Source organism: Lactuca sativa, chromosome 8, assembly GCF_002870075.4.
Source record: "Lactuca sativa cultivar Salinas chromosome 8, Lsat_Salinas_v11, whole genome shotgun sequence".
Taxonomy (NCBI): domain Eukaryota; kingdom Viridiplantae; phylum Streptophyta; class Magnoliopsida; order Asterales; family Asteraceae; genus Lactuca; species Lactuca sativa.
This window is the reverse complement of record NC_056630.2, coordinates 93,093,754-93,117,478: the sequence shown is the minus strand read 5'-3', so window position 1 is coordinate 93,117,478 and position 23,725 is coordinate 93,093,754. Positions and strand designations below refer to the sequence as shown.

Genomic DNA, 23,725 nt, shown 5'->3' with positions numbered 1-23,725 from the left:
TTTTCAACACTATAAAACAATTATGATAAACTATAATCGGTATAGTTTATTGGTCGGTTACACTGTAAAACTTACTATGGAAGTTTACTATTCCACTATAACAAGGGTTTCTCATTTACTGTAACATCTTGTTTCGGATCATCTGTGATTTAGGGTTCGTGGGCTACAACCCGAGCATGAGGAAGCGTTGAGGCTACGACGAGTTACTAGAAGCGTAGGGCTTCTTGTCACCTTTCTGTGGATATGAGGTTCGTTGGAAATGGAAGTATAACGAAGAAGCTATGATAGTTTGAAGTTTTAGAAAGTTTAGTCCTTATTGAGAAATGGGTGGTAAACGAGTACGCAGGGCGTAAGTGTGTGTACGCTCAGCGTACTTATATGCGTATCTTGGATGCAGAGATAACCTAGTATGTTGGTCTTACCAGAGGGTACGTTGGGCGTACTAGGCAGAGAATGTAAACCCTAATAGTTTGAGGTGACCCTATTTAAGGAGCATGATGGCCTCATTTTCAGCCACCATTTCCAGCCTCTAACTCCTCTCTAAACCCTAATCTCGTTTCCATGGGTTGTGTGAATGTGGTGGCTCATTTGAGTGTTTTTGGTGAAGCTCTTGGTGAAGAAGGAGTCTTGAAAGAGGATAACTTTGTGCTTTTAGCTTCTAGGTCTGAGTTCTACCCTTTTTGGTGCATCTTCCAGAGGTATAAAGTTCGAAACTTGCTCATTGTTGTGCTAGTTCTTGTATTGGGTCCATTTTAGGGTTTTATGTCCCAAGATTGGAACTTTGTGAGTTTGGTGAACTCTAGAACAAATCTCTTGTCCTTTTAAGTGTTTTGGGTTGCCTTGATTGATAAAAAGGAGAACTTGGTCGTCTAGACTTCTTCATGCATGTGTTAAGAGGATTCAAGAGAGTCTTAATGGTTATTTTGGAAGTTAAGTCCCATTAAGACATGCAAACTAATAAAGTCACCAACTTTATTAGTTAGGAGCTTGTAACAGAGCTTCCCTGTGGTTTGGATGCTTTGGGCTGAAGTGATTAAGTCAAAAATGGAGTTTCTGGACCTAAGCGTTACGCCACGCATAATGTAACGCCCGGGTTTCAGGGCTAAGCATTTTTGTCAATGTAATAGTCTAGGTCAACTCTTGTAACTCTTTTTGAAGTAATAAAGATGAAATATTTGAGTATTATGTAAATTATGTGTATTTATGTGCTTATAATTTAATTATAAATGTATAATTAATAAATAATAAAAAATAAGCGTCAAAATTTAAGTGTGAGATAAACCCGATATCTCTACATAAAGTTGTAGAATATGTCTCAAGGTTTCCGTACATATAAAGAGCGCCGAAATCCGAGTTATAACGAAGAAGTTATGACCCGTCGAAGTTTTTCGGCAAAACCGGCACGGCACCGGGAAGCGTAAATAGTGAATTTACGATAGAGCGAGATTTAGCCTTAGCGATCTAAACGAAAGTCGTAGAATATGTTAAACTAAGAACATCGATAAAAAGAACGCCCAAATCTGACTTCGTATGAAGAAGTTATGATTTTTCGAAGTTTCGGAATAGCAGTGTACAGCCCGAAATTCGAATATTAGATCGAGCGGTTTTTGGCCGACACGACCTGAACGAGAATCGAAGGTCTCGTTAAGGGTAGCGTAACAAGAAAAAGATGGGCGAAAACGGATGTCGGATGAAGAAGTTATGAGGATTTAACGGACCAATCATGTCCCGACCCGTTAATAATATAAAATTTAAAATCGAGCCAAAATTAGCCGACGAAGTCTAAACGAAAGTTGTAGAGTACGTTCCCACCTTCGCGTGGATATAAAGAACGTCGAAAACGGAGGTCGTACGCGAAAGTTACGAATTTTTAAAATCGAAGTATGAAAATGCGAAGTCTGTTGCGAGGCTGATGACGTGGCGCTTTCCCAGCCGTCCGATGATGATCGCTGAAGTCGCCTCGGATGAGTGACGCGTCGCCCCTCGCTACGCCCAGCGTTCGGTCTCGTACGCGCCGCGTTCGCTTAGCCGTTCTCGGTCCAGAAGAAGCCACGTCGCACCACCGAGCCTTCGCCACCTGGAGGTCTGATCCGAAGCTACGCCCCGCGTCCGAGGACCTGTACGCCCAGCGTACGTCCGAGGACCAGGCTATAAAAGGGGACCGAGGCTGCCCACATTTTCACACCAAAAATAACTTCTCTCTCTAGTTTCTTTCTCTCTCTAGAGTTCCAAACCCCTCCTAAGCCCTAGGTAAAACCCTTAGCACCCTAGGGAAGCCCCGAGGCTCCCGGAGTCCCGAGAAAAAGGAGTTTTTCGGTTTCGAAACGCTGCTCCAATTAAGTCCCGGTTTTCGATAAAATTCGCTGTAAGTATGCTACGCTTACGCAATTTTTAATATAGCTTTCAAATAATTATAGGAATGTTATTAGGTCCTTAAAATAATTATTTGGGCTATTATTATGAGTTATATCGAGTATTATTAACGCTTAATAATACTCGGACTAATTAATTTGTCGCGGTTATCGTTAAACTAAACCCTAGTGGTATCGATACTAGGTTTTATCGAAGGAATATCGTTTTGAGAGTATCGAAGCGCTGTCCGAGTGCTGAGTCGCCACCTAATCAGGTGAGTGCATAGTTACTTTCAGCTTACACATAGATATGAAGTATTTTATATAAATTACGTGCTATGTGTGCATATTATCTGAATACTTGCTATCTATGCTAGATGAACGTTGTTATACATGTTTTCAATGATTTAAACTGTATATGTATTTTATATCTACGAAAATGTTGGGGTAAAACATGGGTAGATGCAATAGGTGATGTGTGATAAAATAATGAGAGGCCTCGATGTTGATGTTGTTGTTTCTGTCATCTAGCGGAGTATGGATGACGACCACGGACTCTTCTAGACAGTCCAGTGGAACACTAGCAGGCTCGCAACCTGTAGGTGTTTGTGAACGATGTGTTCACCGGTGTACTCCATCCCCCACATGGTTGCCTTTAGGACATTTATTGCCGAGGAATCCCCTTAGCAGTAGTGTCCGTCCCGATGATGATCCTTAGGCTAGGTCCCTTATGATAGGTGTTTAGGGACGTAAAGTGAGGATAACGGGAACGGGTAATCGGGTTATTGTTGATTGATGAAATTAATAAACTTATTTATTGTGGGTTGAAAACCCTATGTGCTCACCAGGCTCCCAAGCCTGACCCACTCAGTTTTATGTATTACAGGTAGTGGCGCATGAGCATAGATGTGATGTTTTGGACGAGGGATTACGGATATAGGCCTGTAGATAATGAAATAATGTAGTAAGGCTTATATTGTACTGTTTATGCTTTTGATCTGTACGAACATGACATCCCAAGTCTTTTAATGAAATACATTTCTACGGAAATGCTTTTGATAAATCTTTATCATATTTTGTTTTGGGACAAATTCCGCAACACTTTCATTTAAAATGTAACTCTGATTTTTAAACAAAGCATAAACAAACCGGTCTTTTCTGGCCGTGATTTTGGGGATGTCACAGTTGGTATCAGAGCATTAGTTTAAGCGAACTAGGAATTTGTAGGATTTCTAGACTTAAACTTAGAATGCTAAGCGATGATTGTGAGGTGTGAGCACTAGCTTATTTTAGGAATTGTGCCTAAAATGCTTTTATGTGCTAAATGCTTTGTGCATGATATGCTGTTATTTCTTCGGATCTATGGTCTATTGCCGACCGGATCTGGAAACCTTATGTGTTTAGGATTCTAAACGTACGACTACGATATTAGAACTAGCATGTAAACGTTTCGGAGTGATAAGGACGATTTAGACGTCTATCCTAAATAAAGATCTAAATTCACCTTATTCGGTGTATAGATCAAGATGGCAAGGACCCGTAGTGGAAACGTGAACGCAAATGGAGGTAGGAACCAACCCCCAGTGGTTCAGCAAATACCTGTTGTTGAAGAAGTTGCACCTGAGCCAGTCACCATGGCTGGAGTTCAAGCCTTGATTCAGGCTATGCTAGCTGAACAAAGGGAAGAAATGAGACGAATGCTCCACGAAAATAGGGACGAACCTACCATACATGTTGAACCGACGGAGCCAGTTCCCGAGCCATCTGAGGAAGGGAACTATAGCCGCCAAGTGAGTCAAGTAGGGACTCAAGGTGAGCAAAAGGATGGCCCAGAAGGGAGGAACAACAAGGATGGGCGGATGTACAAAAATTTCTTGGGTGCGAAACCACCAAGTCTCTCAGGAAGCCCAAAGCCTGTTGAGATTATGGACTGGATCTCCGAGATGGAGATGGTGTTTGAGAGCTGCGACTGCAGCGAGAAGCAGAAGACTGTCTTCGCTGTGAGACAATTGAAAACTGGAGTCTTGAGCTGGTGGAAGCTATTGGCAGATACAATGCCACGGGGAGAAGCTCTGAAAATGTCATGGGATGAGTTCTTGGAACAACTGAAGGCGCAATACTGTTCAGAGATAGACCTGATTGATCTGAACAATGAGTTCCAAAATTTGAAGAAAGGGAGAATGAGCATCGATGACTATGCTGCTGCATTTACGGAAAAGATGAAGTTGTTTCCATACCTAGTGCCAACCGAACTTTCCAAAATTGAGAAATTCGCAAACGGACTGCCGGCTGACTTTGGCCCAACAGTCAAGATGGCAACCACTCTGAAATCAGCTGTTCGAGCAGCTAAGAATGTGGAGACCCAACAAAAGGAAAGATGTCTGGAGAGGGCTGAGGTTGGTGAGAAACGGAAGTTCAATGGATCCTCGAAGTCCAACAAGAAGAGTAGATTCTCGAAGTCTGGTTCGAGGGGAGGAGGATCAGAAGCAAAATGGTGTGACAAGTGCAAGAAGAAGCACTTTGGGAAGTGTGACGGAGGGATCACTTGTTACAAGTGCGGAAAGCCTGGGCACTACGCCAATGAATGCACCCTCAACCAGAAAGCCTGTTATGGGTGCAATGAAGAAGGGCACATTTTGAAGGACTGCCCGAAGAAGAAGGAGACAGGAAGACCCAAGATACCACCGAAGCCGAAGGCAAGAGCCTTCCAGATGACGCTCGAGGCTGCAAAGGAGGCAGCAGACGTCGCTTCAGGTACCTTTCTTGTAAATGGTTTGCCTGCAAATATACTATTTGATTCCGGAGCCAACTACTCCTTTGTGTCGCATAAATTTGGTGGGAAATTAGCATTGCCTGTAGAAAAACTAGATAATGCCCTGATTGTAGAAGTTGCCAGTGGCAAATTCGTACCTGTTAGTAATCGTATTAGGAACATCGTCATTGACCTAAACGGAAACGAATTCTACGAAGAGCTATTACCCATAGAGTTAAACGGTTTCGACATCGTTTTGGGTATGGATTGGCTTAGCGCCAACGATGCTGAGATTCAATGCCGAAAGAAGATAGTAAAGGTAAACCCACCCGGAAAAGAATCATTTATGGTGTACGGGGACAAACGCAGAGTGAATTCTGGAATCATCTCCCTGATGAAAGCCAGGAAATGTTTGTCAAAGGGATGTGCATCATACTTGGCATTCGTAATCGATGCCAAGAAGGAGAAGAAAGAGGTGCAGAATATACCGGTTGTGTGCGATTATCCGGAAGTCTTTCCCGAAGATCTTCCCGGATTACCACCTGATAGACAAGTGGAGTTTCGTATAGACTTGTTACCAGGAACAACACCGATAGCAAAGGCACCTTACTGATTAGCACCGACGGAGATGAAGGAGCTCATGACGCAACTTCAGGAGCTGTTGGACAACGGTTTTATTCGACCTAGTTCATCACCCTGGGGAGCTCCGGTGTTATTCGTAAAGAAGAAGGACGGAAGTATGAGGATGTGTATAGACTATCGAGAGCTGAATAAGGCAACAGTGAAAAACAAGTATCCATTGCCGAGGATTGACGACCTATTCGATCAGCTGCAAGGTTCGAGCTACTTCTCAAAGATCGATCTTAGGTCAGGATATCATCAGCTGAAGGTGAGAGAGCAGGATATTGAAAAGACTGCATTCAGAACAAGATATGGACACTACGAGTTCTTGGTTATGTCATTTGGACTAACCAATGCTCCTGCAGCATTCATGGATTTGATGAATAGGGTTTGTAAACCATTCCTCGATAAATCCGTGATAGTGTTCATCGACGACATTCTCATCTACTCGAAAAGCCAAGAGGAGCATGGCAAGCATCTACGGGAAGTATTAGAAGTGTTGAAGAAGGAGAAGCTTTTTGCAAAGTTCTCCAAATGCGACTTTTGGATACGGGAAGTCCAATTCTTGGGTCATGTTGTTAACCAGGAGGGAATAATGGTTGACCCCGCAAAGATCGAGGCTGTAATGAAGTGGGAACGTCCAAAGAGTCCCACGGAGATTCGAAGCTTTCTAGGATTAGCCGGATATTATCGACGATTTATCCAAGGCTTTTCTTCGATAGCTGCTCCATTAACAGCCTTGACTCATAAAGGAGCTACGTATACGTGGAGTGAGAAACACGATGAGGCATTCGAGAAGCTAAAGAAGAAGTTATGTGAAGCACCGATACTTTCTCTACCCGATGGAGTCGAAGATTTCGCGGTTTATAGTGACGCTTCTGGAGTCGGGATGGGTTGTGTTCTGACCCAAAGAGAAAAGGTGATAGCATACGCATCTCGACAATTGAAAGAACACGAAAAGAACTACCCCACTCATGATCTGGAGTTGGCAGCGGTAGTTTTTGCCTTAAAGATATGGAGGCATTACCTCTACGGCACGAAGTGCAAGCTCTTCACTGATCATAAGAGTCTCCAGTACCTCTTTAATCAGAAGGAGTTGAACATGAGGCAACGACGCTGGCTAGAACTTCTCAAGGACTACGACTGTGAGATACTTTACCACCCAGGTAAAGCAAATATTGTTGCTGATGCTCTCAGTCGGAAAGTCAATCTGGAAAGGAAAAGGCCAAGGGCGTTAAGAATTGAAGTCGTTTCAACGATTGTCGAAAGTATCAGGAAAGCTCAAGAAGAAGCATTAGAGGAAAATGACCGAAAGGAAGAACGTTTGGGAAAAACGTTAGTGTTCGGTACAAACAGTCGAGGACTGAAGGTATTCCAAGATCGAATTTGGGTACCTAAGACGGGAGGAATAAGAGATCTTCTGATGGAAGAAGCACACAAGACCATGTACTCGATTCATCCCGGTAGCACTAAAATGTATAGGGACCTAAAACCCTACTACTGGTGGCCGACGATGAAGCTCGATGTTGCGAAATATGTGGCCGAGTGCGTAACATGTGCGAGGGTTAAGGCACAACATCAGAAACCGTATGGGAGTTTAGAACCTTTACCTGTACCCATGGGTAAATGGGAAGACATCACCATGGATTTTGTGACTAAACTGCCCAGGACGAAGAACGGTCACGACATGATTTGGGTAGTCGTGGATCGTTTCACCAAGAGTGCACACTTCATAGCAGCCAACGAGAAGTGGTCTATGGATAAGCTCGCAAATGCTTACGTGAAGGAAATTGTAAGACTTCACGGTGTTCCTCTTACGATTGTATCAGATCGTGATAGTCGTTTCACGTCAAGGTTTTGGAGGAGTCTACAAGAGGAGTTAGGTACAAAGTTGTGTTTGAGTACTGCTTATCATCCGCAAACTGATGGTCAGAGCGAAAGAACGATTCAGACGCTGGAAGATATGCTGAGAGCATGTACCCTCGAATTCCAAGGGAATTGGGACGAGCACTTACCTCTGGTAGAATTCTCCTACAACAATAGTTTTCACTCGAGCATCAAGATGGCACCTTACCAAGCCTTGTATGGACAGAAGTGTCGTACGCCGTCTTGTTGGCTTGAAGCCGGAGAGAAGCAGTTTATGGGCCCCGAGATAGTCCATGACACTGCTGAGAAGTTGAAGGTGATTAGGGAAAGAATGTTAGCAGCTCAGGATCGTCAGAAGAGCTATGCTGACAAGAAAAGACGACCGATAACCTTCGAGGTTGGGGATTCCGTTCTGCTTAAAGTCTCACCATGGAAGGGACTTCTACGATTTGGGAAACGAGGAAAGTTGAGTCCAAGGTTTATTGGACCGTTCAAAGTTCTTCAGAAGATAGGGAACCAAGCTTACAAGTTGGAATTGCCCGAAGAACTCAATGGTATTCATAACACTTTCCATGTGTGTTATTTGAGGAAATTCACGGGAGATGTTCCCGACATAATTCCAATCTCAGAGTTAAGGATGGATGAGAATAAAAGGCTGATCGAAGAGCCTGAGGCAATTGTTGACCGTAAGACTAAGAAGTTACGACGCAAGATGGTCGACTTAGTGCTAGTCCGATGGAAACATTCGAATGGGCCGAACCTCACTTGGGAAACAGAGGATGACATGATGAGTCGCTATCCACATCTGTTTGCTGATGCATGATTCCGGGACGGAATCATCCTAAGGGGGAGAGAATTGTAACGCCCGGGTTTTAGGGCTAAGCATTTTTGTCAATGTAATAGTCTAGGTCAACTCTTGTAACTCTTTTTGAAGTAATAAAGATGAAATATTTGAGTATTATGTAAATTATGTGTATTTATGTGCTTATAATTTAATTATAAATGTATAATTAATAAATAATAAAAAATAAGCGTCAAAATTTAAGTGTGAGATAAACCCGATATCTCTACATAAAGTTGTAGAATATGTCTCAAGGTTTCCGTACATATAAAGAGCGCCGAAATCCGAGTTATAACGAAGAAGTTATGACCCGTCGAAGTTTTTCGGCAAAACCGGCACGACACCGGGAAGCGTAAATAGTGAATTTACGATAGAGCGAGATTTAGCCTTAGCGATCTAAACGAAAGTCGTAGAATATGTTAAACTAAGAACATCGATAAAAAGAACGCCCAAATCTGACTTCGTATGAAGAAGTTATGATTTTTCGAAGTTTCGGAATAGCAGTGTACAGCCCGAAATTCGAATATTAGATCGAGCGGTTTTTGGCCGACACGACCTGAACGAGAATCGAAGGTCTCGTTAAGGGTAGCGTAACGAGAAAAAGATGGGCGAAAACGGATGTCGGATGAAGAAGTTATGAGGATTTAACGGACCAATCATGTCCCGGCCCGTTAATAATATAAAATTTAAAATCGAGCCAAAATTAGCCGACGAAGTCTAAACGAAAGTTGTAGAGTACGTTCCCACCTTCGCGTGGATATAAAGAACGTCGAAAACGGAGGTCGTACGCGAAAGTTACGAATTTTTAAAATCGAAGTATGAAAATGCGAAGTCTGTTGCGAGGCTGATGACGTGGCGCTTTCCCAGCCGTCCGATGATGATCGCTGAAGTCGCCTCGGATGAGTGACGCGTCGCCCCTCGCTACGCCCAGCGTTCGGTCTCGTACGTGCCGCGTTCGCTTAGCCGTTCTCGGTCCAGAAGAAGCCACGTCGCACCACCGAGCCTTCGCCACCTGGAGGTCTGATCCGAAGCTACGCCCCGCGTCCGAGGACCTGTACGCCCAGCGTACGTCCGAGGACCAGGCTATAAAAGGGGACCGAGGCTGCCCACATTTTCACACCAAAAATAACTTCTCTCTCTAGTTTCTTTCTCTCTCTAGAGTTCCAAACCCCTCCTAAGCCCTAGGTAAAACCCTTAGCACCCTAGGGAAGCCCCGAGGCTCCCGGAGTCCCGAGAAAAAGGAGTTTTTCGGTTTCGAAACGCTGCTCCAATTAAGTCCCGGTTTTCGATAAAATTCGCTGTAAGTATGCTACGCTTACGCAATTTTTAATATAGCTTTCAAATAATTATAGGAATGTTATTAGGTCCTTAAAATAATTATTTGGGCTATTATTATGAGTTATATCGAGTATTATTAACGCTTAATAATACTCGGACTAATTAATTTGTCGCGGTTATCGTTAAACTAAACCCTAGTGGTATCGATACTAGGTTTTATCGAAGGAATATCGTTTTGAGAGTATCGAAGCGCTGTCCGAGTGCTGAGTCGCCACCTAATCAGGTGAGTGCATAGTTACTTTCAGCTTACACATAGATATGAAGTATTTTATATAAATTACGTGCTATGTGTGCATATTATCTGAATACTTGCTATCTATGCTAGATGAACGTTGTTATACATGTTTTCAATGATTTAAACTGTATATGTATTTTATATCTACGAAAATGTTGGGGTAAAACATGGGTAGATGCAATAGGTGATGTGTGATAAAATAATGAGAGGCCTCGATGTTGATGTTGTTGTTTCTGTCATCTAGCGGAGTATGGATGACGACCACGGACTCTTCTAGACAGTCCAGTGGAACACTAGCAGGCTCGCAACCTGTAGGTGTTTGTGAACGATGTGTTCACCGGTGTACTCCATCCCCCACATGGTTGCCTTTAGGACATTTATTGCCGAGGAATCCCCTTAGCAGTAGTGTCCGTCCCGATGATGATCCTTAGGCTAGGTCCCTTATGATAGGTGTTTAGGGACGTAAAGTGAGGATAACGGGAACGGGTAATCGGGTTATTGTTGATTGATGAAATTAATAAACTTATTTATTGTGGGTTGAAAACCCTATGTGCTCACCAGGCTCCCAAGCCTGACCCACTCAGTTTTATGTATTACAGGTAGTGGCGCATGAGCATAGATGTGATGTTTTGGACGAGGGATTACGGATATAGGCCTGTAGATAATGAAATAATGTAGTAAGGCTTATATTGTACTGTTTATGCTTTTGATCTGTACGAACATGACATCCCAAGTCTTTTAATGAAATACATTTCTACGGAAATGCTTTTGATAAATCTTTATCATATTTTGTTTTGGGACAAATTCCGCAACACTTTCATTTAAAATGTAACTCTGATTTTTAAACAAAGCATAAACAAACCGGTCTTTTCTGGCCGTGATTTTGGGGATGTCACACATAAGTCCTAGTACACCCCGCGTACTGGTCTAGTTTCCCTGATCCGGATTTGTGTGTACGTTGAGCGTACCAAGGGAAGTACGCCCCACATAATCTTATTGTGGGCTTTTTGGGCTAAATCTCATATTGGGCCTTAAGTGTTCGGCCTGGATTTTGGGTTTGCTGTGTCTTGGGCCCTTGTGTTGGGCTTTCCATTTAGACTTAAGTTTAAGGGTTGGGCCTTGGGAGGGCGCATTGGCTTGGGTTATTTATGGGCCAGTTAGTGGACTATCTTTAGACCTTATGAGTGAGTGTTCAGTCTTAGATCCTAATTGGGTTAATTATGGGTTTGGCTCAGTGTTAGAGACTGCTGTGCAACAACAACATTTATAGGAGCTGTTCATCATCTGAGGTGAGTCTTCTCACTATACTTACCTGAGTGGTAATCATTGTGTGATCAGAGGGTCTTCTGTGCTTATACTTAGTTATGTGATATCACGCATTTTGTGTTTCTGATTTATGTTGTATGTTACTCATGAGCCTTTGAGTTATTCTGTTCTTGTGAGACCAGAGGGTCTTCATTGAGATACCGGACTGGAGGGTCCGACCCGAGATGTGAGACCGGAGGGTCCTTATCGAGATATAGCCATAAGAGGCTAATTATTTGCGTGTGGTATTTTGGGGAGCTCACTAAGCTTTGTGCTTACCATGTTGTGTGATATGTGTTTCAGGTACTTTTCAGGATCGCAGGAAGGCACCGACTTGATTGTACACACCAGTTAGAGAACACGATTTTGAGGATTATGGGATTTTATCAAACATTGTTGACTTGTGTTTCGACAACTTATACATTTTGTGATTTTTGACAAGTATGATATTGAGTTTATGTGATTTTAAAAATGAAAAATTTATTTGAAAGTTTATGGTGTTACAAGTTGGTATTAGAGCCTTGGTTTGAGGGATTCGGATGTACTCTCGGGTATGTCTGGACTCAAACTAAGGATTTGAGAAAAATTTCTAAAAAAAGATGATTTTTCTAAAAACAAGTAAGAGTTTAAGGAGAAAACGAGACATAGCAGTTCAGTCAGCCAGAGCCTGAACGGTGAATTCCTAAAATACCATTATTTGTTATATTATGAGATACTTATGAGGTAATAGAGCTAGATGCTAGAGCATAGGCTAGGTATTTTAGGAATTTAGAGCTAGAGTTGCCTGATTCATGATGCCTTAGCCTAGGGGATGCTATTGATTGATATTATATGCTCGTTGCTCTATGTATGCCCTGAGTAGGAGTGCATAGCAGGAATCTTTTAGAGAGAGCTTTGAGTAGAGGAGTAATCTAGGAGAGATACCTAGATGTCCATTTGAGGAATCTACTAAGAGAGTAGTTAGATACCACAAGAGGTAGGGTTGCCTGAGTTTAGTGATGCCTTTTGAGTTGTAGATAGAGTAGCTAGAGTTGTAAGCTAGAGTGGCTTTATGTGCTTTGCAGAACTCTTGATGATAGCAGTCAGCTACTAAGTGAATATGACGATATTCTGGAGGTAGATGGTTGGCATCATGAAGAGTTCTTCAGCAGCTGATGAAAGGAAAGTGTGAGAACTTAGGAGAGCCTAGGGAGTAATCTTAGTACGATGAGTATGCTGTTTAGAGGTGAGTGTTCACTGGAGAGAGAGCATGCGTGAGAGGATGGGTGATCGAGGAGGTCGAGCAGCTACTTAGGAAATATGGAACGATCCATGTGGAAAGTATGGGTAGATGTGGCAGGTATTATGGGCCCGTACTATTGAAAGCAGACGACCCATACTCGAAACATGGAGAATTCTAGGGGTTCTAAGTAGCAGATTGAGGGGAGATAACGTGATTCGGGTACCATGATTTGTAGCATAGTGTGCTTCCATCTTTACAAGTTATCCTGTTGTGGTTGTTCAGACTGAGAGTGGATATGGTAGACTGTGGAGCCAGATGGCCATGTCGGGTGAGATTCAATGGGGGTGTACATTGTGAGGATAATTGAGTTAGATCCCAAAGTGTCTGACTGGCGAGTCATTAGTTGGAGTCGCAGGACTCAAGGAGAAGTAGAGATAATGCATGGTGCAGGATTGCAGTCTGGGTTGAGTGATTGGCCGATGGATGAGAGTTACTTCTATGACGAGAATTGCACTATTTCTGCTTCCCGTGTGGAGCGAAAGAGATAATGAGCTTCCGGTTTTAGAGTTTGGAGGTAAACCCCATGGGGTAGAATATAGTTATGATATTTTACCAGAGTCTTTTTTGGTATGTCTGTTGCGAGGTATTTCTTATACCTGATGGGTTTTGAGCAATTCTAACACTCCTAAGTGTACATGCAGCCCTAGAAAACCTTGGATCTATGTTTGTCTAAGATACATGCAAAATACTTTTTCCAAGGTTCATAAACCTATCTAGCATACATGGGGAACTTTATAATATAAAAGATAGCTAGAAACACATACCTTGTTGTTGTTATGATTCCTTGAAACCTTGAGAGCCTAGCACCCCAAGTGTGATGCCTCAAATGCTTCACACAACACCAAATGCTTTGGAATAACTTTGAGAGAATGTGTAACACTCAAAAATCGGTCAAGCCCTCTTGTCAATATGTGTATCCGATTTTGGTGAGTATGATGTTCTTTATATAGTGTATCACATCTAGGGTTACACCATGTAAACCCTAATGTGGCATGACTCTTCATTTCCATGACACATGGGTTTGTAACTCCCATGGAGCCTCCATGGAGCATCCAGTGGGTTTAACCCAACTTGATTATCCATGGAGCCTTTTAGCCCACTATATAAGTTATGGATGATTTACATAATCAACCCATATATTTAATTAGTCACCATTTGATCACTTAATTAATTCTAGATTAATTCTTGATCAATACTAATTAAATAATACTATTAATATATTAGAACTTATAATATATTAATAAACTACAAGTGTTAATTCTCTCATTTAGTCTATCCAAATGCATGATGCCATGCAACCCAAATGGACCATGCCGGGTCGGGTCAAGTACATACCAGAAATAGTTATGGACTTAGACACCTTATCCAACAGTCTCCTACTTGGATAAGTCTAATAACTATAACTGCAAGTATGACCTCAGGAACCGATGGGCAATCATAGCTCTTTTCAAGGTTTCTCGGAACTGAGAAGATGATGATACGCCATTTCAGATAAGTGATCATATAATCCTCTGTTCTAGATATCAGCCGGACAAATACATGGAACAGTGTCTTACTTTTTTTCCAGCAGTTTGTTTCCCGATTTCCAATTTGTTTGACATAGAACTTAATTGAACACATCAACTTAGTTCTGATCGAGCCCGGTACATGGGTCAAAACAAAATCATCGAGGGGCCCAGATATCGCTTCTAATCCAAGAAGGAACGGATAAACTTCGACTCATATGCTTGATCTTATACTTGTTAAATTACACACAACCGCACGTTTTATAACATCGAGTTACCAATGAATTTTTGCACGATCAATGCATAACTAACTCATAGTTAACAAGTCATATCTCTAGGTCTGAAGACTTATATGATATTACCGTCTCACGATCACTCGAGATAAATTCCATGAAGTGATACAAGTGAGCGTGGGTTGAATCCAATACTCAGAACTTATGAGCACTCATGAGTGTTGAGGCCATGTCCAACATCTTAGACCTCTACAGCCAACTCATGATAGTCTTACTTCATATCTACTTCCAACATATGACTGAATGTGGATAATTTGAATAATATGTAAAACTCAACATAAATATTCTGGAATTCAAAACATGAAAAAGAAATAATAGTAAACAATTGACAAGAGATAGAAACACTTTACTCATAAATAAACATAACTTTTATTCATCATCAAATGTCAATTACACTTTACAAATTTGAAAATTATCTAACTACTAAAACTAATATCATCCTTCAGCCCTATGCTCCTTGCATGCTGGAGATGCTTAACCCTACCCAGTCCCTTCATGAGGGGATCTGTCGGGTTCTCATCTGATGATACCCTCTTTTCCACGAGGAGTCCTTCTATACGATGTCTGATGAAATGGTATTTTCTGTCAATGTGTCTGGATCTCCCATGATCCCTTGGTTCCATTGCTAAGGCAACTACACTTTCACTATCACAGAAAATCTCTATGGGCTCCGCTATAGCTGGTACAACTCCAAGGTCTCCAATGAAGTTCTTTAGCCATATAGCCTCCTTTGCTGCCTCGCTTGCCGCTATATACTCTGATTCGCAAGTTGAATCAGCCATTGTCTCCTGCTTGGAACTTTTCCAAGAGATTTCTCCTCCATTTAAGGTAAAGACCCAGCCCGACTGAGAGCGGAAATTATCCCTATCAGTCTGGAAGCTAGCATCACTATACCCTACAACTCTCAAGTCATCATTCCCACCAAGGGTAAGAGCCCAATCCTTAGTCCTCCACAGGTACTTGAGAATGTTCTTTACCGCTGTCCAATGAGCCTTACCAGGGTTCCCCTAATACCTGTTAACCATACTTAAAGCAAAGGCTACATCAGGACGAGCGCAGGTCATAGCATACATGATCGAGCCTGCTGCAGAAGCATAAGATACTCGACTCATTTCTGCTATCTCAACCTCGGTACTCGAGCTCTGAGTCTTACTCAGTCTAGCATTACTCTGGATGGGTAACTCTCTTTTCTTGGAATCTTGCATGCTAAATCTCTTCAGAACCTTCTCCAAGTATGTACTCTGACTAAGCCCAATTAGTCTTTTACTCCGGTCTCTCAGAATCCTTATCCCCAGAATATAGGCAGCTTCTCCAAGGTCCTTCATAGCGAAACACTTCCCAAGCTAGGACTTAACTTCCTGCAAGGTTGGGATGTCATTTCGTATGAGTAGTATGTCATCCACATACAGTACCAAAAAGCTAACTATACTCCCACTAGCCTTGACTTATACACAAGATTCATCTTCACTCCTCGAAAAGCCAAACTCTTTGACTTTCTCATCAAAGCAAAGATTCCATCTGCGAGGTTCTTGCTTTAATCCATAGATGGATTTCTTAAGCTTACACACTCTATTAGGGTACTCTATGCTGACAAAACCCTCTGGCTGATTCATGTAAACATCTTCAGCCAACTTTCCATTAAGGAAAGCGGTTTTGACATCCATTTACCATATTTTATAGTCATGAAATGCGGCTATGGCTAACAGAACCCTAATAGACTTAATCTTGGCTACTGGTGAAAAGGTGTCATCATAGTCAACTCCTGGAGTTTGTGAGAAACCCTTTGCAACCAGTCGTGCCTTATAAGTGTGTACATTACCATCCATGTCGGTCTTCTTCTTGAAGATCCATTTGCACCCAACTGTCTTACGACCTGGCACATTGTCAACCAAGTCCCAGACCTGATTGTCATAAATGGACTATATCTCGCTATCCATTGCCTCTTTCTATTTAACAGACTCGAGGCCTGCCATGGCTTCCGCATAGCTGTTAGGTTCATCCAGACTTACCAATGTCCCATCACTGATAAGTGTCTCACCTTCCGCAGTAATATGGAAACCATAGTAATGCTCAGGTACATTCCCAACCCTTGTGGAACGCCTCAGAGGTACAATTGGAGGTATAGTTGGATCAACAGGAGTTTCCTCCTCAAGTTGACTGCTAGGGTTTGAGGTTCCTTCACCAGTTGATTCTTGAATTTCTTCAAGGTCAATTTGCCTCCCACTGTTTCCTTGAGTTATGAACTCTCTCTCTCGAAAGACAACCCTCCTTGCTACAAAGACCACATTTTCACTAGGTATGTAGAAGAGGTAACCAAAGGATTTTTGTGGGTAGCCGATGAAAATACACCTCTCACTTCGAGGTTCAAGCTTGTCGTGAGTCTCGCGTATCAAGAAAGCCTCGCAACCCCAAATCTTGATGTAGGCTAGACTAGGAACTTTTCCAGTCCACATCTCGTGAGGTGTTTTTGCAACCTTCTTTGTAGGGACCAGATTAAGGATATGGGCGGCAGTCTCTAAGGCATACCCCCAAAATAAGATTGGTAGCGTAGCTCGACTCATCATGGAACGAACCATGTCCAACAAGGTTCGGTTACGCCTCTCAGCTACACCATTCGACTGTGGTGTCCTGGGAGGTGTCAATTGTGAGACAATCCCACATTCCCTAAGATAGTCGAGGAACTCTAAACTAAGACACTCACCACCTCGATCGGATCGAAGCATCTTAATGTTCCTGCCCAATTGATTCTCGACTTCCTATTTAAACTCTTTAAACCGTTCAAAAGTCTCTAACTTATGCTTGATTAAGTATACATATCCATATCTACTGTAATCATCAGTAAAAGTCAAATAATAACGATTAGCATCCCTGGTGGCATGTTTGAAGGGTCCACACACATCCGTGTGTATAAGATCCAACAAACCTTCACCCCTCTCACAAGAACCAGTGAAGGGTGACTTTTTCATTTTTCCAAGTAAGCATGATTGACAACTATCATCTGACTTTAGGTCAAATGATTCCAAAACTCCATCCTTTTGGATTTGGCCTATGCATTTCTTGCTTATATGTCCAGGACGACAATGCCATAATGATGCTTTATCCAAGTTATTATCATTTGTAGAATCAATACACAACACATTATTTCCTAAATTATCTACAACAGACACAGCTTCATACACACCATCAGAAGGTAATGCTTTAAAATAAAACACATTATTAAAGAAAACATTTATTCCACCAATTTCATTATCAAAAGAAAAGGTAAAACCTTGTTTGTACAAAGCATGAAAGGAAATAACATTTCTTGCCATTTCTGGCGAATAACAACATTTATTCAAATCTAAAGTAAACCCACTACTTAGCAACAAAGTATAAACTCCAATCTTGGTTACAGGTGAAACTTTCCTATTTCCCATGATCAAGTTTATCTTTCCATGCTCCACATTCGCACTTCTTCCTAGTCCCTGCAAATCAGAACGAATATGAATACCGCAGCCGGTATCAAGGACCCAAGAGTTAGAATACAGTGAATTATTAGATAAGATAGTGTAAATACCTGTATGGTTGGGTTTCACTTTCCCATCCTTCAAATCTTGGAGGTACTTTGGGCAGTTCCGCTTCCAGTGCGCCTTTTCATGGCAGTAGAAGCATTCAGCCTCTTTGGGATCAGAAGAAGGTGTAACGAAACCTTTCTTTGTTCCGCTAGAAGAGGAGCCATCAAGGGTCTTACCCTTGGTACCCTTCGAAGGGGTCTTCCTCTTCTTACCTTTACCTTTCCCAATTGCCATGAATGTTGCGGAGTTTGGAGTAGGAGTAGAAGTGGTAACAACCGACTTACCTTTAAGAGATGATTCTGCGGTCTTAAGGAGTCCCTGAAGTTTGTTGAGGGTGACTTCCTCCTTGTTCATGTGGTATGTCATGCGGAATTGATCATAACACGATGGTAAGGAGTGCAAAATGATATCTATTGCTAACTCCTCTGGGAAGTTCACATTCAGCTTCATCAAACGATCCACATACCTTTGCATTTTCTGCATGTGGCCTGTGATGGGTTCACCATCTTTCATTGTATTAGTCGTTGTTAGATTTTGATGTTATCTTTCACGTTTTGATTGTTTTTTAGTTTTATTCCTTAACAATAAATGTAATTCTTAATAATTCTTACCTGTATTCTATAAGAAAAAAATGTGTTTTTTGTTTTTATTTTTCAATTGATTATTCAACGATTTGTTATTCTACAAGAAGTTTTTAAATTCATGATCAAGAAATAGGTTCAAGAATATTTTTATTATTTATGGTTCAAGAATATTTTTATTTTTGAATATGCTCATAAACATATTCTGTCGGAATGTCCGAATTAAAAAAATTATAATACGTAAAATCGGATTTTTAAAATTAATAGAATTTATGATCCCTTAAAAAAATGCAATTTTCCTTTATTAAAGCTATATTAAATTACTAAAATACCGTTGTAATTAATTAAGATGATATTGTCAATTATATTTAATTCAATAATATATATAAATCACTTTCTTAAAATAAGTAAATTTGATTGGTCCATATTTATGCATACAATAACACAACTTTTATATATATATATATATATATATATATATATATATATATATATATATATATATATATATATATATATATATATATATATATATATATATATATATATATATATATATATATATATATATATATATATATATATAAGTGTATTTCTAGATTTAGAGTAAGATTTTTAGTCGTGATCATGTTCATCTGAATATTAAAGGCATCATATTGTATTCTTCTTCTAATATCATTCAAAACTTATCGTGTTATTTTTGTTGTTGTGTTATTAGTTCGTCCCGTATTACAATAATACAATTCGTCATTTTTTTACTTGTTTAGTAACCTTTTTTCTTATTTTTTCATAATCTAGTGAATGTATCTTCTCTTTATATCTTTCTTTTGTTATATTTTCTTGTGGAATGACAAGTATAAAATTAAAAATAAAAAGAGAGCCAACTAACAATAGTACAAAATAAGATACATTGACAAAGAAGCAATATGATTACTACACCAATTATCCCAACTTAAATTATTCCGGCTAAACCAGTTTTCGATCTAGTTGAATTAGAAAGATAATCAATTTCTTTTTCTTAGTAAGTATAAACCTCGTCGAAAACCCAAGAATTGTGTGTAAACCACAACACCCAAATAACAAATTTAACTTTAAACATTTGTTGGAAGATACACACAATAACTTCTTTTCTTATATGTATTTACATTTTCAAAGTTGTTGATATGAATTTAAATTGAAACAAGGCTATATTTAATATTGCTAAGAATTTTTTACAATGCCAAAACTACATGAGTTTTAAAAGTGTTTTTCGATTTCGATGAGATATAATAATAATAATAATAATAATAATAATAATAATAATAATAATAATAAGATTTGTCTTAGTTATTTACTTTGTATAGTTAGATTTGTTCAATATTAATAATCCGATTTATCTGTATTTTAGTTTAATTAAGCATTAATATCAAGGTGATATATTTGATTCACCTACTGAACTTATATTCTAGTTTATTTATCCACTCACCATCATCATTGTCCATCGGATATTCAAATATTCAAAAGAGAAACGGGATAAATTTGTATGACAAAGTATTAGCTATATATATAGTTCCTTATATAAATATATATTTTATATAATAAAATAAAATCAATGAGGTAATAATTATCAACGGAAGGAAACCATAATCGCTAATTTCTGCCCTAACTTGCAATTTTGGTGTATGGTGCAGATGTAATAATGATTGTTCGTGCTCGTGTTCTTAAGGTTAAATCTAGTGAGGCTGGTGGTCTGGTGTGAGATTGGGTTCTCAGCATCACATTTGAGATATGCATCCCTTGTCACTTCTGCGACGCCGTTGTTAGAAAGTTCGCCGGTGAAGTTAAAGATGAGCACGTCATGAGGTTTGAAGGTATGATGATTTGACCACATATCATAGAATTTGTGATTTTGTGGCACACCCCAACCGAATGGACCACCCACCATGAACTCTTTTGCTGTTGAGCCATGGAAATCCATGGATGCAACCACCATGCATGCCATAAGCACAGCCAAACTTGACTTTACCTTCCTCATTCTATTTTCAGATCCACAAAACCCTTTTCTATGCCATTTGAGAATGAATTTTGGGAATATTTATAGGAAAATATAGTTGATGGTATTTATTGGAGAGATTAATGGTAACTAATTTTAAGTATTCATAGTTTGACTTTCAATGAGTTTTGTAGTTGGAGATATTTATTGCATGATAATGATTTGGTTGTATTTTTTTCCGTTCACATCTACTATAATAAATAAATACTTTTTTGTCATATATTACATTCTTATTCATTTTGTCACATATCATTTTATGGTTATTTTATTTTATTAAATTCCACATAGTATTTAAATGTAATAATTACCATAAATATAATAATAAATGAATAGTAATTTCATTAATGGATTTTTCTTTTAATTTCAAAATTCCTAAATTAAATTCTCATTAGTTTTTTGTTTGTTTTTTTATCTAAATTATTCTTTTTAAATTTAAAATAGAAAAAAACACTTCAACTTTATTTAATATTTTTTTCTCACTTTTCTTATAAATTCAAGCTTCTCAAATGTTTAGACCTTCATATTTAATTTTTTTTTTAAATAAGTTCATGTAATACATTGGTCTCACAACTAATTTAACCATTAAAGTTACAATAAGTGTTTAAAAGTACCATATCGACGAAGATCACACCTCCTTGCTAAAGCAAGAAATAAGATGTAACACCCGACAATCAATACAAAAATACACCAAAAAAATCGTATTTTTTAATTTACATGTAACGTTCCAAATTCCAGAATAAAATTTTCATTTTTAAAATAGAATAAACACTTATTTTATAAAGTTACACTAAGTGTAATAGAAGTGTACAACATGAGTTTATTAAAACAAATTTAATATAAAGGTGCAAGCACTAAGTATTTTTTAAAGAAATACTTTTACATAAACACAAATTATATAACGAAGAAAGTAAGTAATTCAATATAAACTAATAAAATAAATATTTACATGTTTTAAAAAATGATGTTGAAAGTTAATGTATGAAAATGAATCATTTTTTAAAATAAACTTTCAAAATAAATACAAACAAATGATGAATAAGTAGTTAACTAAATATATACTAATAAAAAACTATTGACATTTTAAATAGTTGTTATGAATTACAATTTCCTAAGACTTTTTTGAATAAGACATTATATGTTGTATTGCTAAGTTAATTATCTTTGTCTAAAATTAATATTTTTAATTCATCTTTGCTTTTAACTCTCGACAATGAAACATACAACTCCAGATAACTAAAAATTGGTTGTCTAAAAAACAACATCACCTTTGAGAATAATTGTCCTTGACTGTTGTTTATTGTCATCGCAAAATATACAGCTAATGAAAATTGTGTTCTTTGAAAGGTGAAATGAATCTTTTTATCCGAAAACGTCAATGATATCCACTTCGTAGTTTGTTTGGCATAATTTTTGAAAATGGCCAAATTAACCGAATCGATTTAAATACATGGTTAAAACCACAAAAAAGGAAAAATAATGGTCGAAATGGTAATTATTAATATTTTTTTTTGTATTAAGGTTTTTCATATATGTGTATTGTTTTCTTATGTTAAAGTGATCAAATTACAAAAATGAAAAAAAAATAAAATAGAATGACAGAATCGGAGAAAATGTCAAAAAGATGATTTTGACTAGAAAAAAATCAAAATTTCTCTTTGTTCTTATTGTACAAAAATATCTTTTGTTATTGTCATAGTATCTCATAGAAACTACAAATCGGTGTTTGAAGGGACCATTTATGTAATCTTATTAGGCTTAACTTTTAAAAAAAATTAGAATTTTGCCGCTGCACTTTCAAACTTCAGAGATCAATTTGAATAGCCGTCACATAAAACAAATGTACATTGCTAATATTGAATAGAAAACAAAATAAAATGAATAAACTTTCAATAAAGTAAACAACAAAAGTTTTTTATTACGAAAATGTTGAGTAATGATTAACATAAAAGGAAAGATAAGACAAATACCAACCCGACAAATACCAACCCAAGAAACTGAGTATGCTTTGAAAACAAAACATTCCGATACGAGAAAAATAAAATGATAAAGTGTTGGTAATTTTAGAAATAGGCTTTGTTGAATCTTTGATGGAGCGTGCAATAGGCTTTGTTGCTGACTCAGAAACAGTATCATCGAAATTGTAAACTCCTACAAGTTTATGTTTGGAACTTTTAGGTGGTGAAATGAGCTCTTGGGTGCCATATTTAGTTGATGGACTTGTGTAAATGATATTCGGAAACTAATTATGTGTATTTGGCTACTAACCACACTCTGGAATGGAATCTTGGATTCTATCGAATTCAACCGATGAACCAAACACACACTCAAACATGCGACACAACAGAACTCTGTACATTTTGGTAACCAAACATGCCAAGTGGTAGAATCTTGAATTCCAATTACATTGGATTGAGCAGGTATCCTTGAGCTAAACATATCCTTAGGAATAAAAATCCATAAAAATATTATAACCAAAAACACAATGGAATGGAATCCTTGATGTTTAATTCAATATTTTGTGTTTCTTAGAAAAAAAATACCTTTATATAGTCCCTTTAATTGAAATGTTACATAGATAAGGATTTAATTAGGTTTATTTGGATTAATTTTATGCATATGGCCAGCAGAGATATGTTATTTAAGCCATAAAGACTCAAAATTACTTGACATCACTTAACCAAATACCCTCTATAGTCCTTCTATTTACCATCATACAAAATGCATAAAAGCTCAAAATTTAACAAACAAAATTAACATAAATGATCTCTACAAGGTTTTAAGATTACCTTTCAAAGGTATAAACAATATGACTATGCAGGAATAAACAATCAGAAGTAGAGTAAGACCAAAACAATCGACACATTGATGGAAAAAACATTCAAAACCACATTGGCATTACATCGAACATGTGGTGGACATAAAGCGAATGGTATAATTAGACAATGTGTTAAAGTAAGAAAAAAAAAACCTAAAACATTAAGGTATACATAAAAAAATGTGGATTTACTAACCTTTGGTAGTTCTTGGTGTCGTCAATGATGAATTTGTAGAAACTTGATTCTCTAAACAAAATGAAGCGTCTGAATAACATTATACCTATTTTCCAGGGGTATGACCCCATGCTTAGTGAAAACCACTCAACCGGAAATAACTTTTGAAGTTGTAACGA

The 23,725-nt window shown here is 38.6% G+C and overlaps 1 protein-coding gene across 1 annotated transcript; it reads right to left on the bottom strand.

Moving 5' to 3' along the window:
- Positions 1-20,130: 20,130 nt before the first annotated feature.
- Positions 20,131-20,538, bottom strand: LOC128127799 (umecyanin-like). Its single transcript, XM_052766492.1, has one exon. The coding sequence runs from the start codon at positions 20,536-20,538 to the stop codon at positions 20,131-20,133; it is 408 nt and encodes a 135-aa protein (XP_052622452.1).
- Between the last annotated feature and the right edge of the window lie 3,187 nt (positions 20,539-23,725).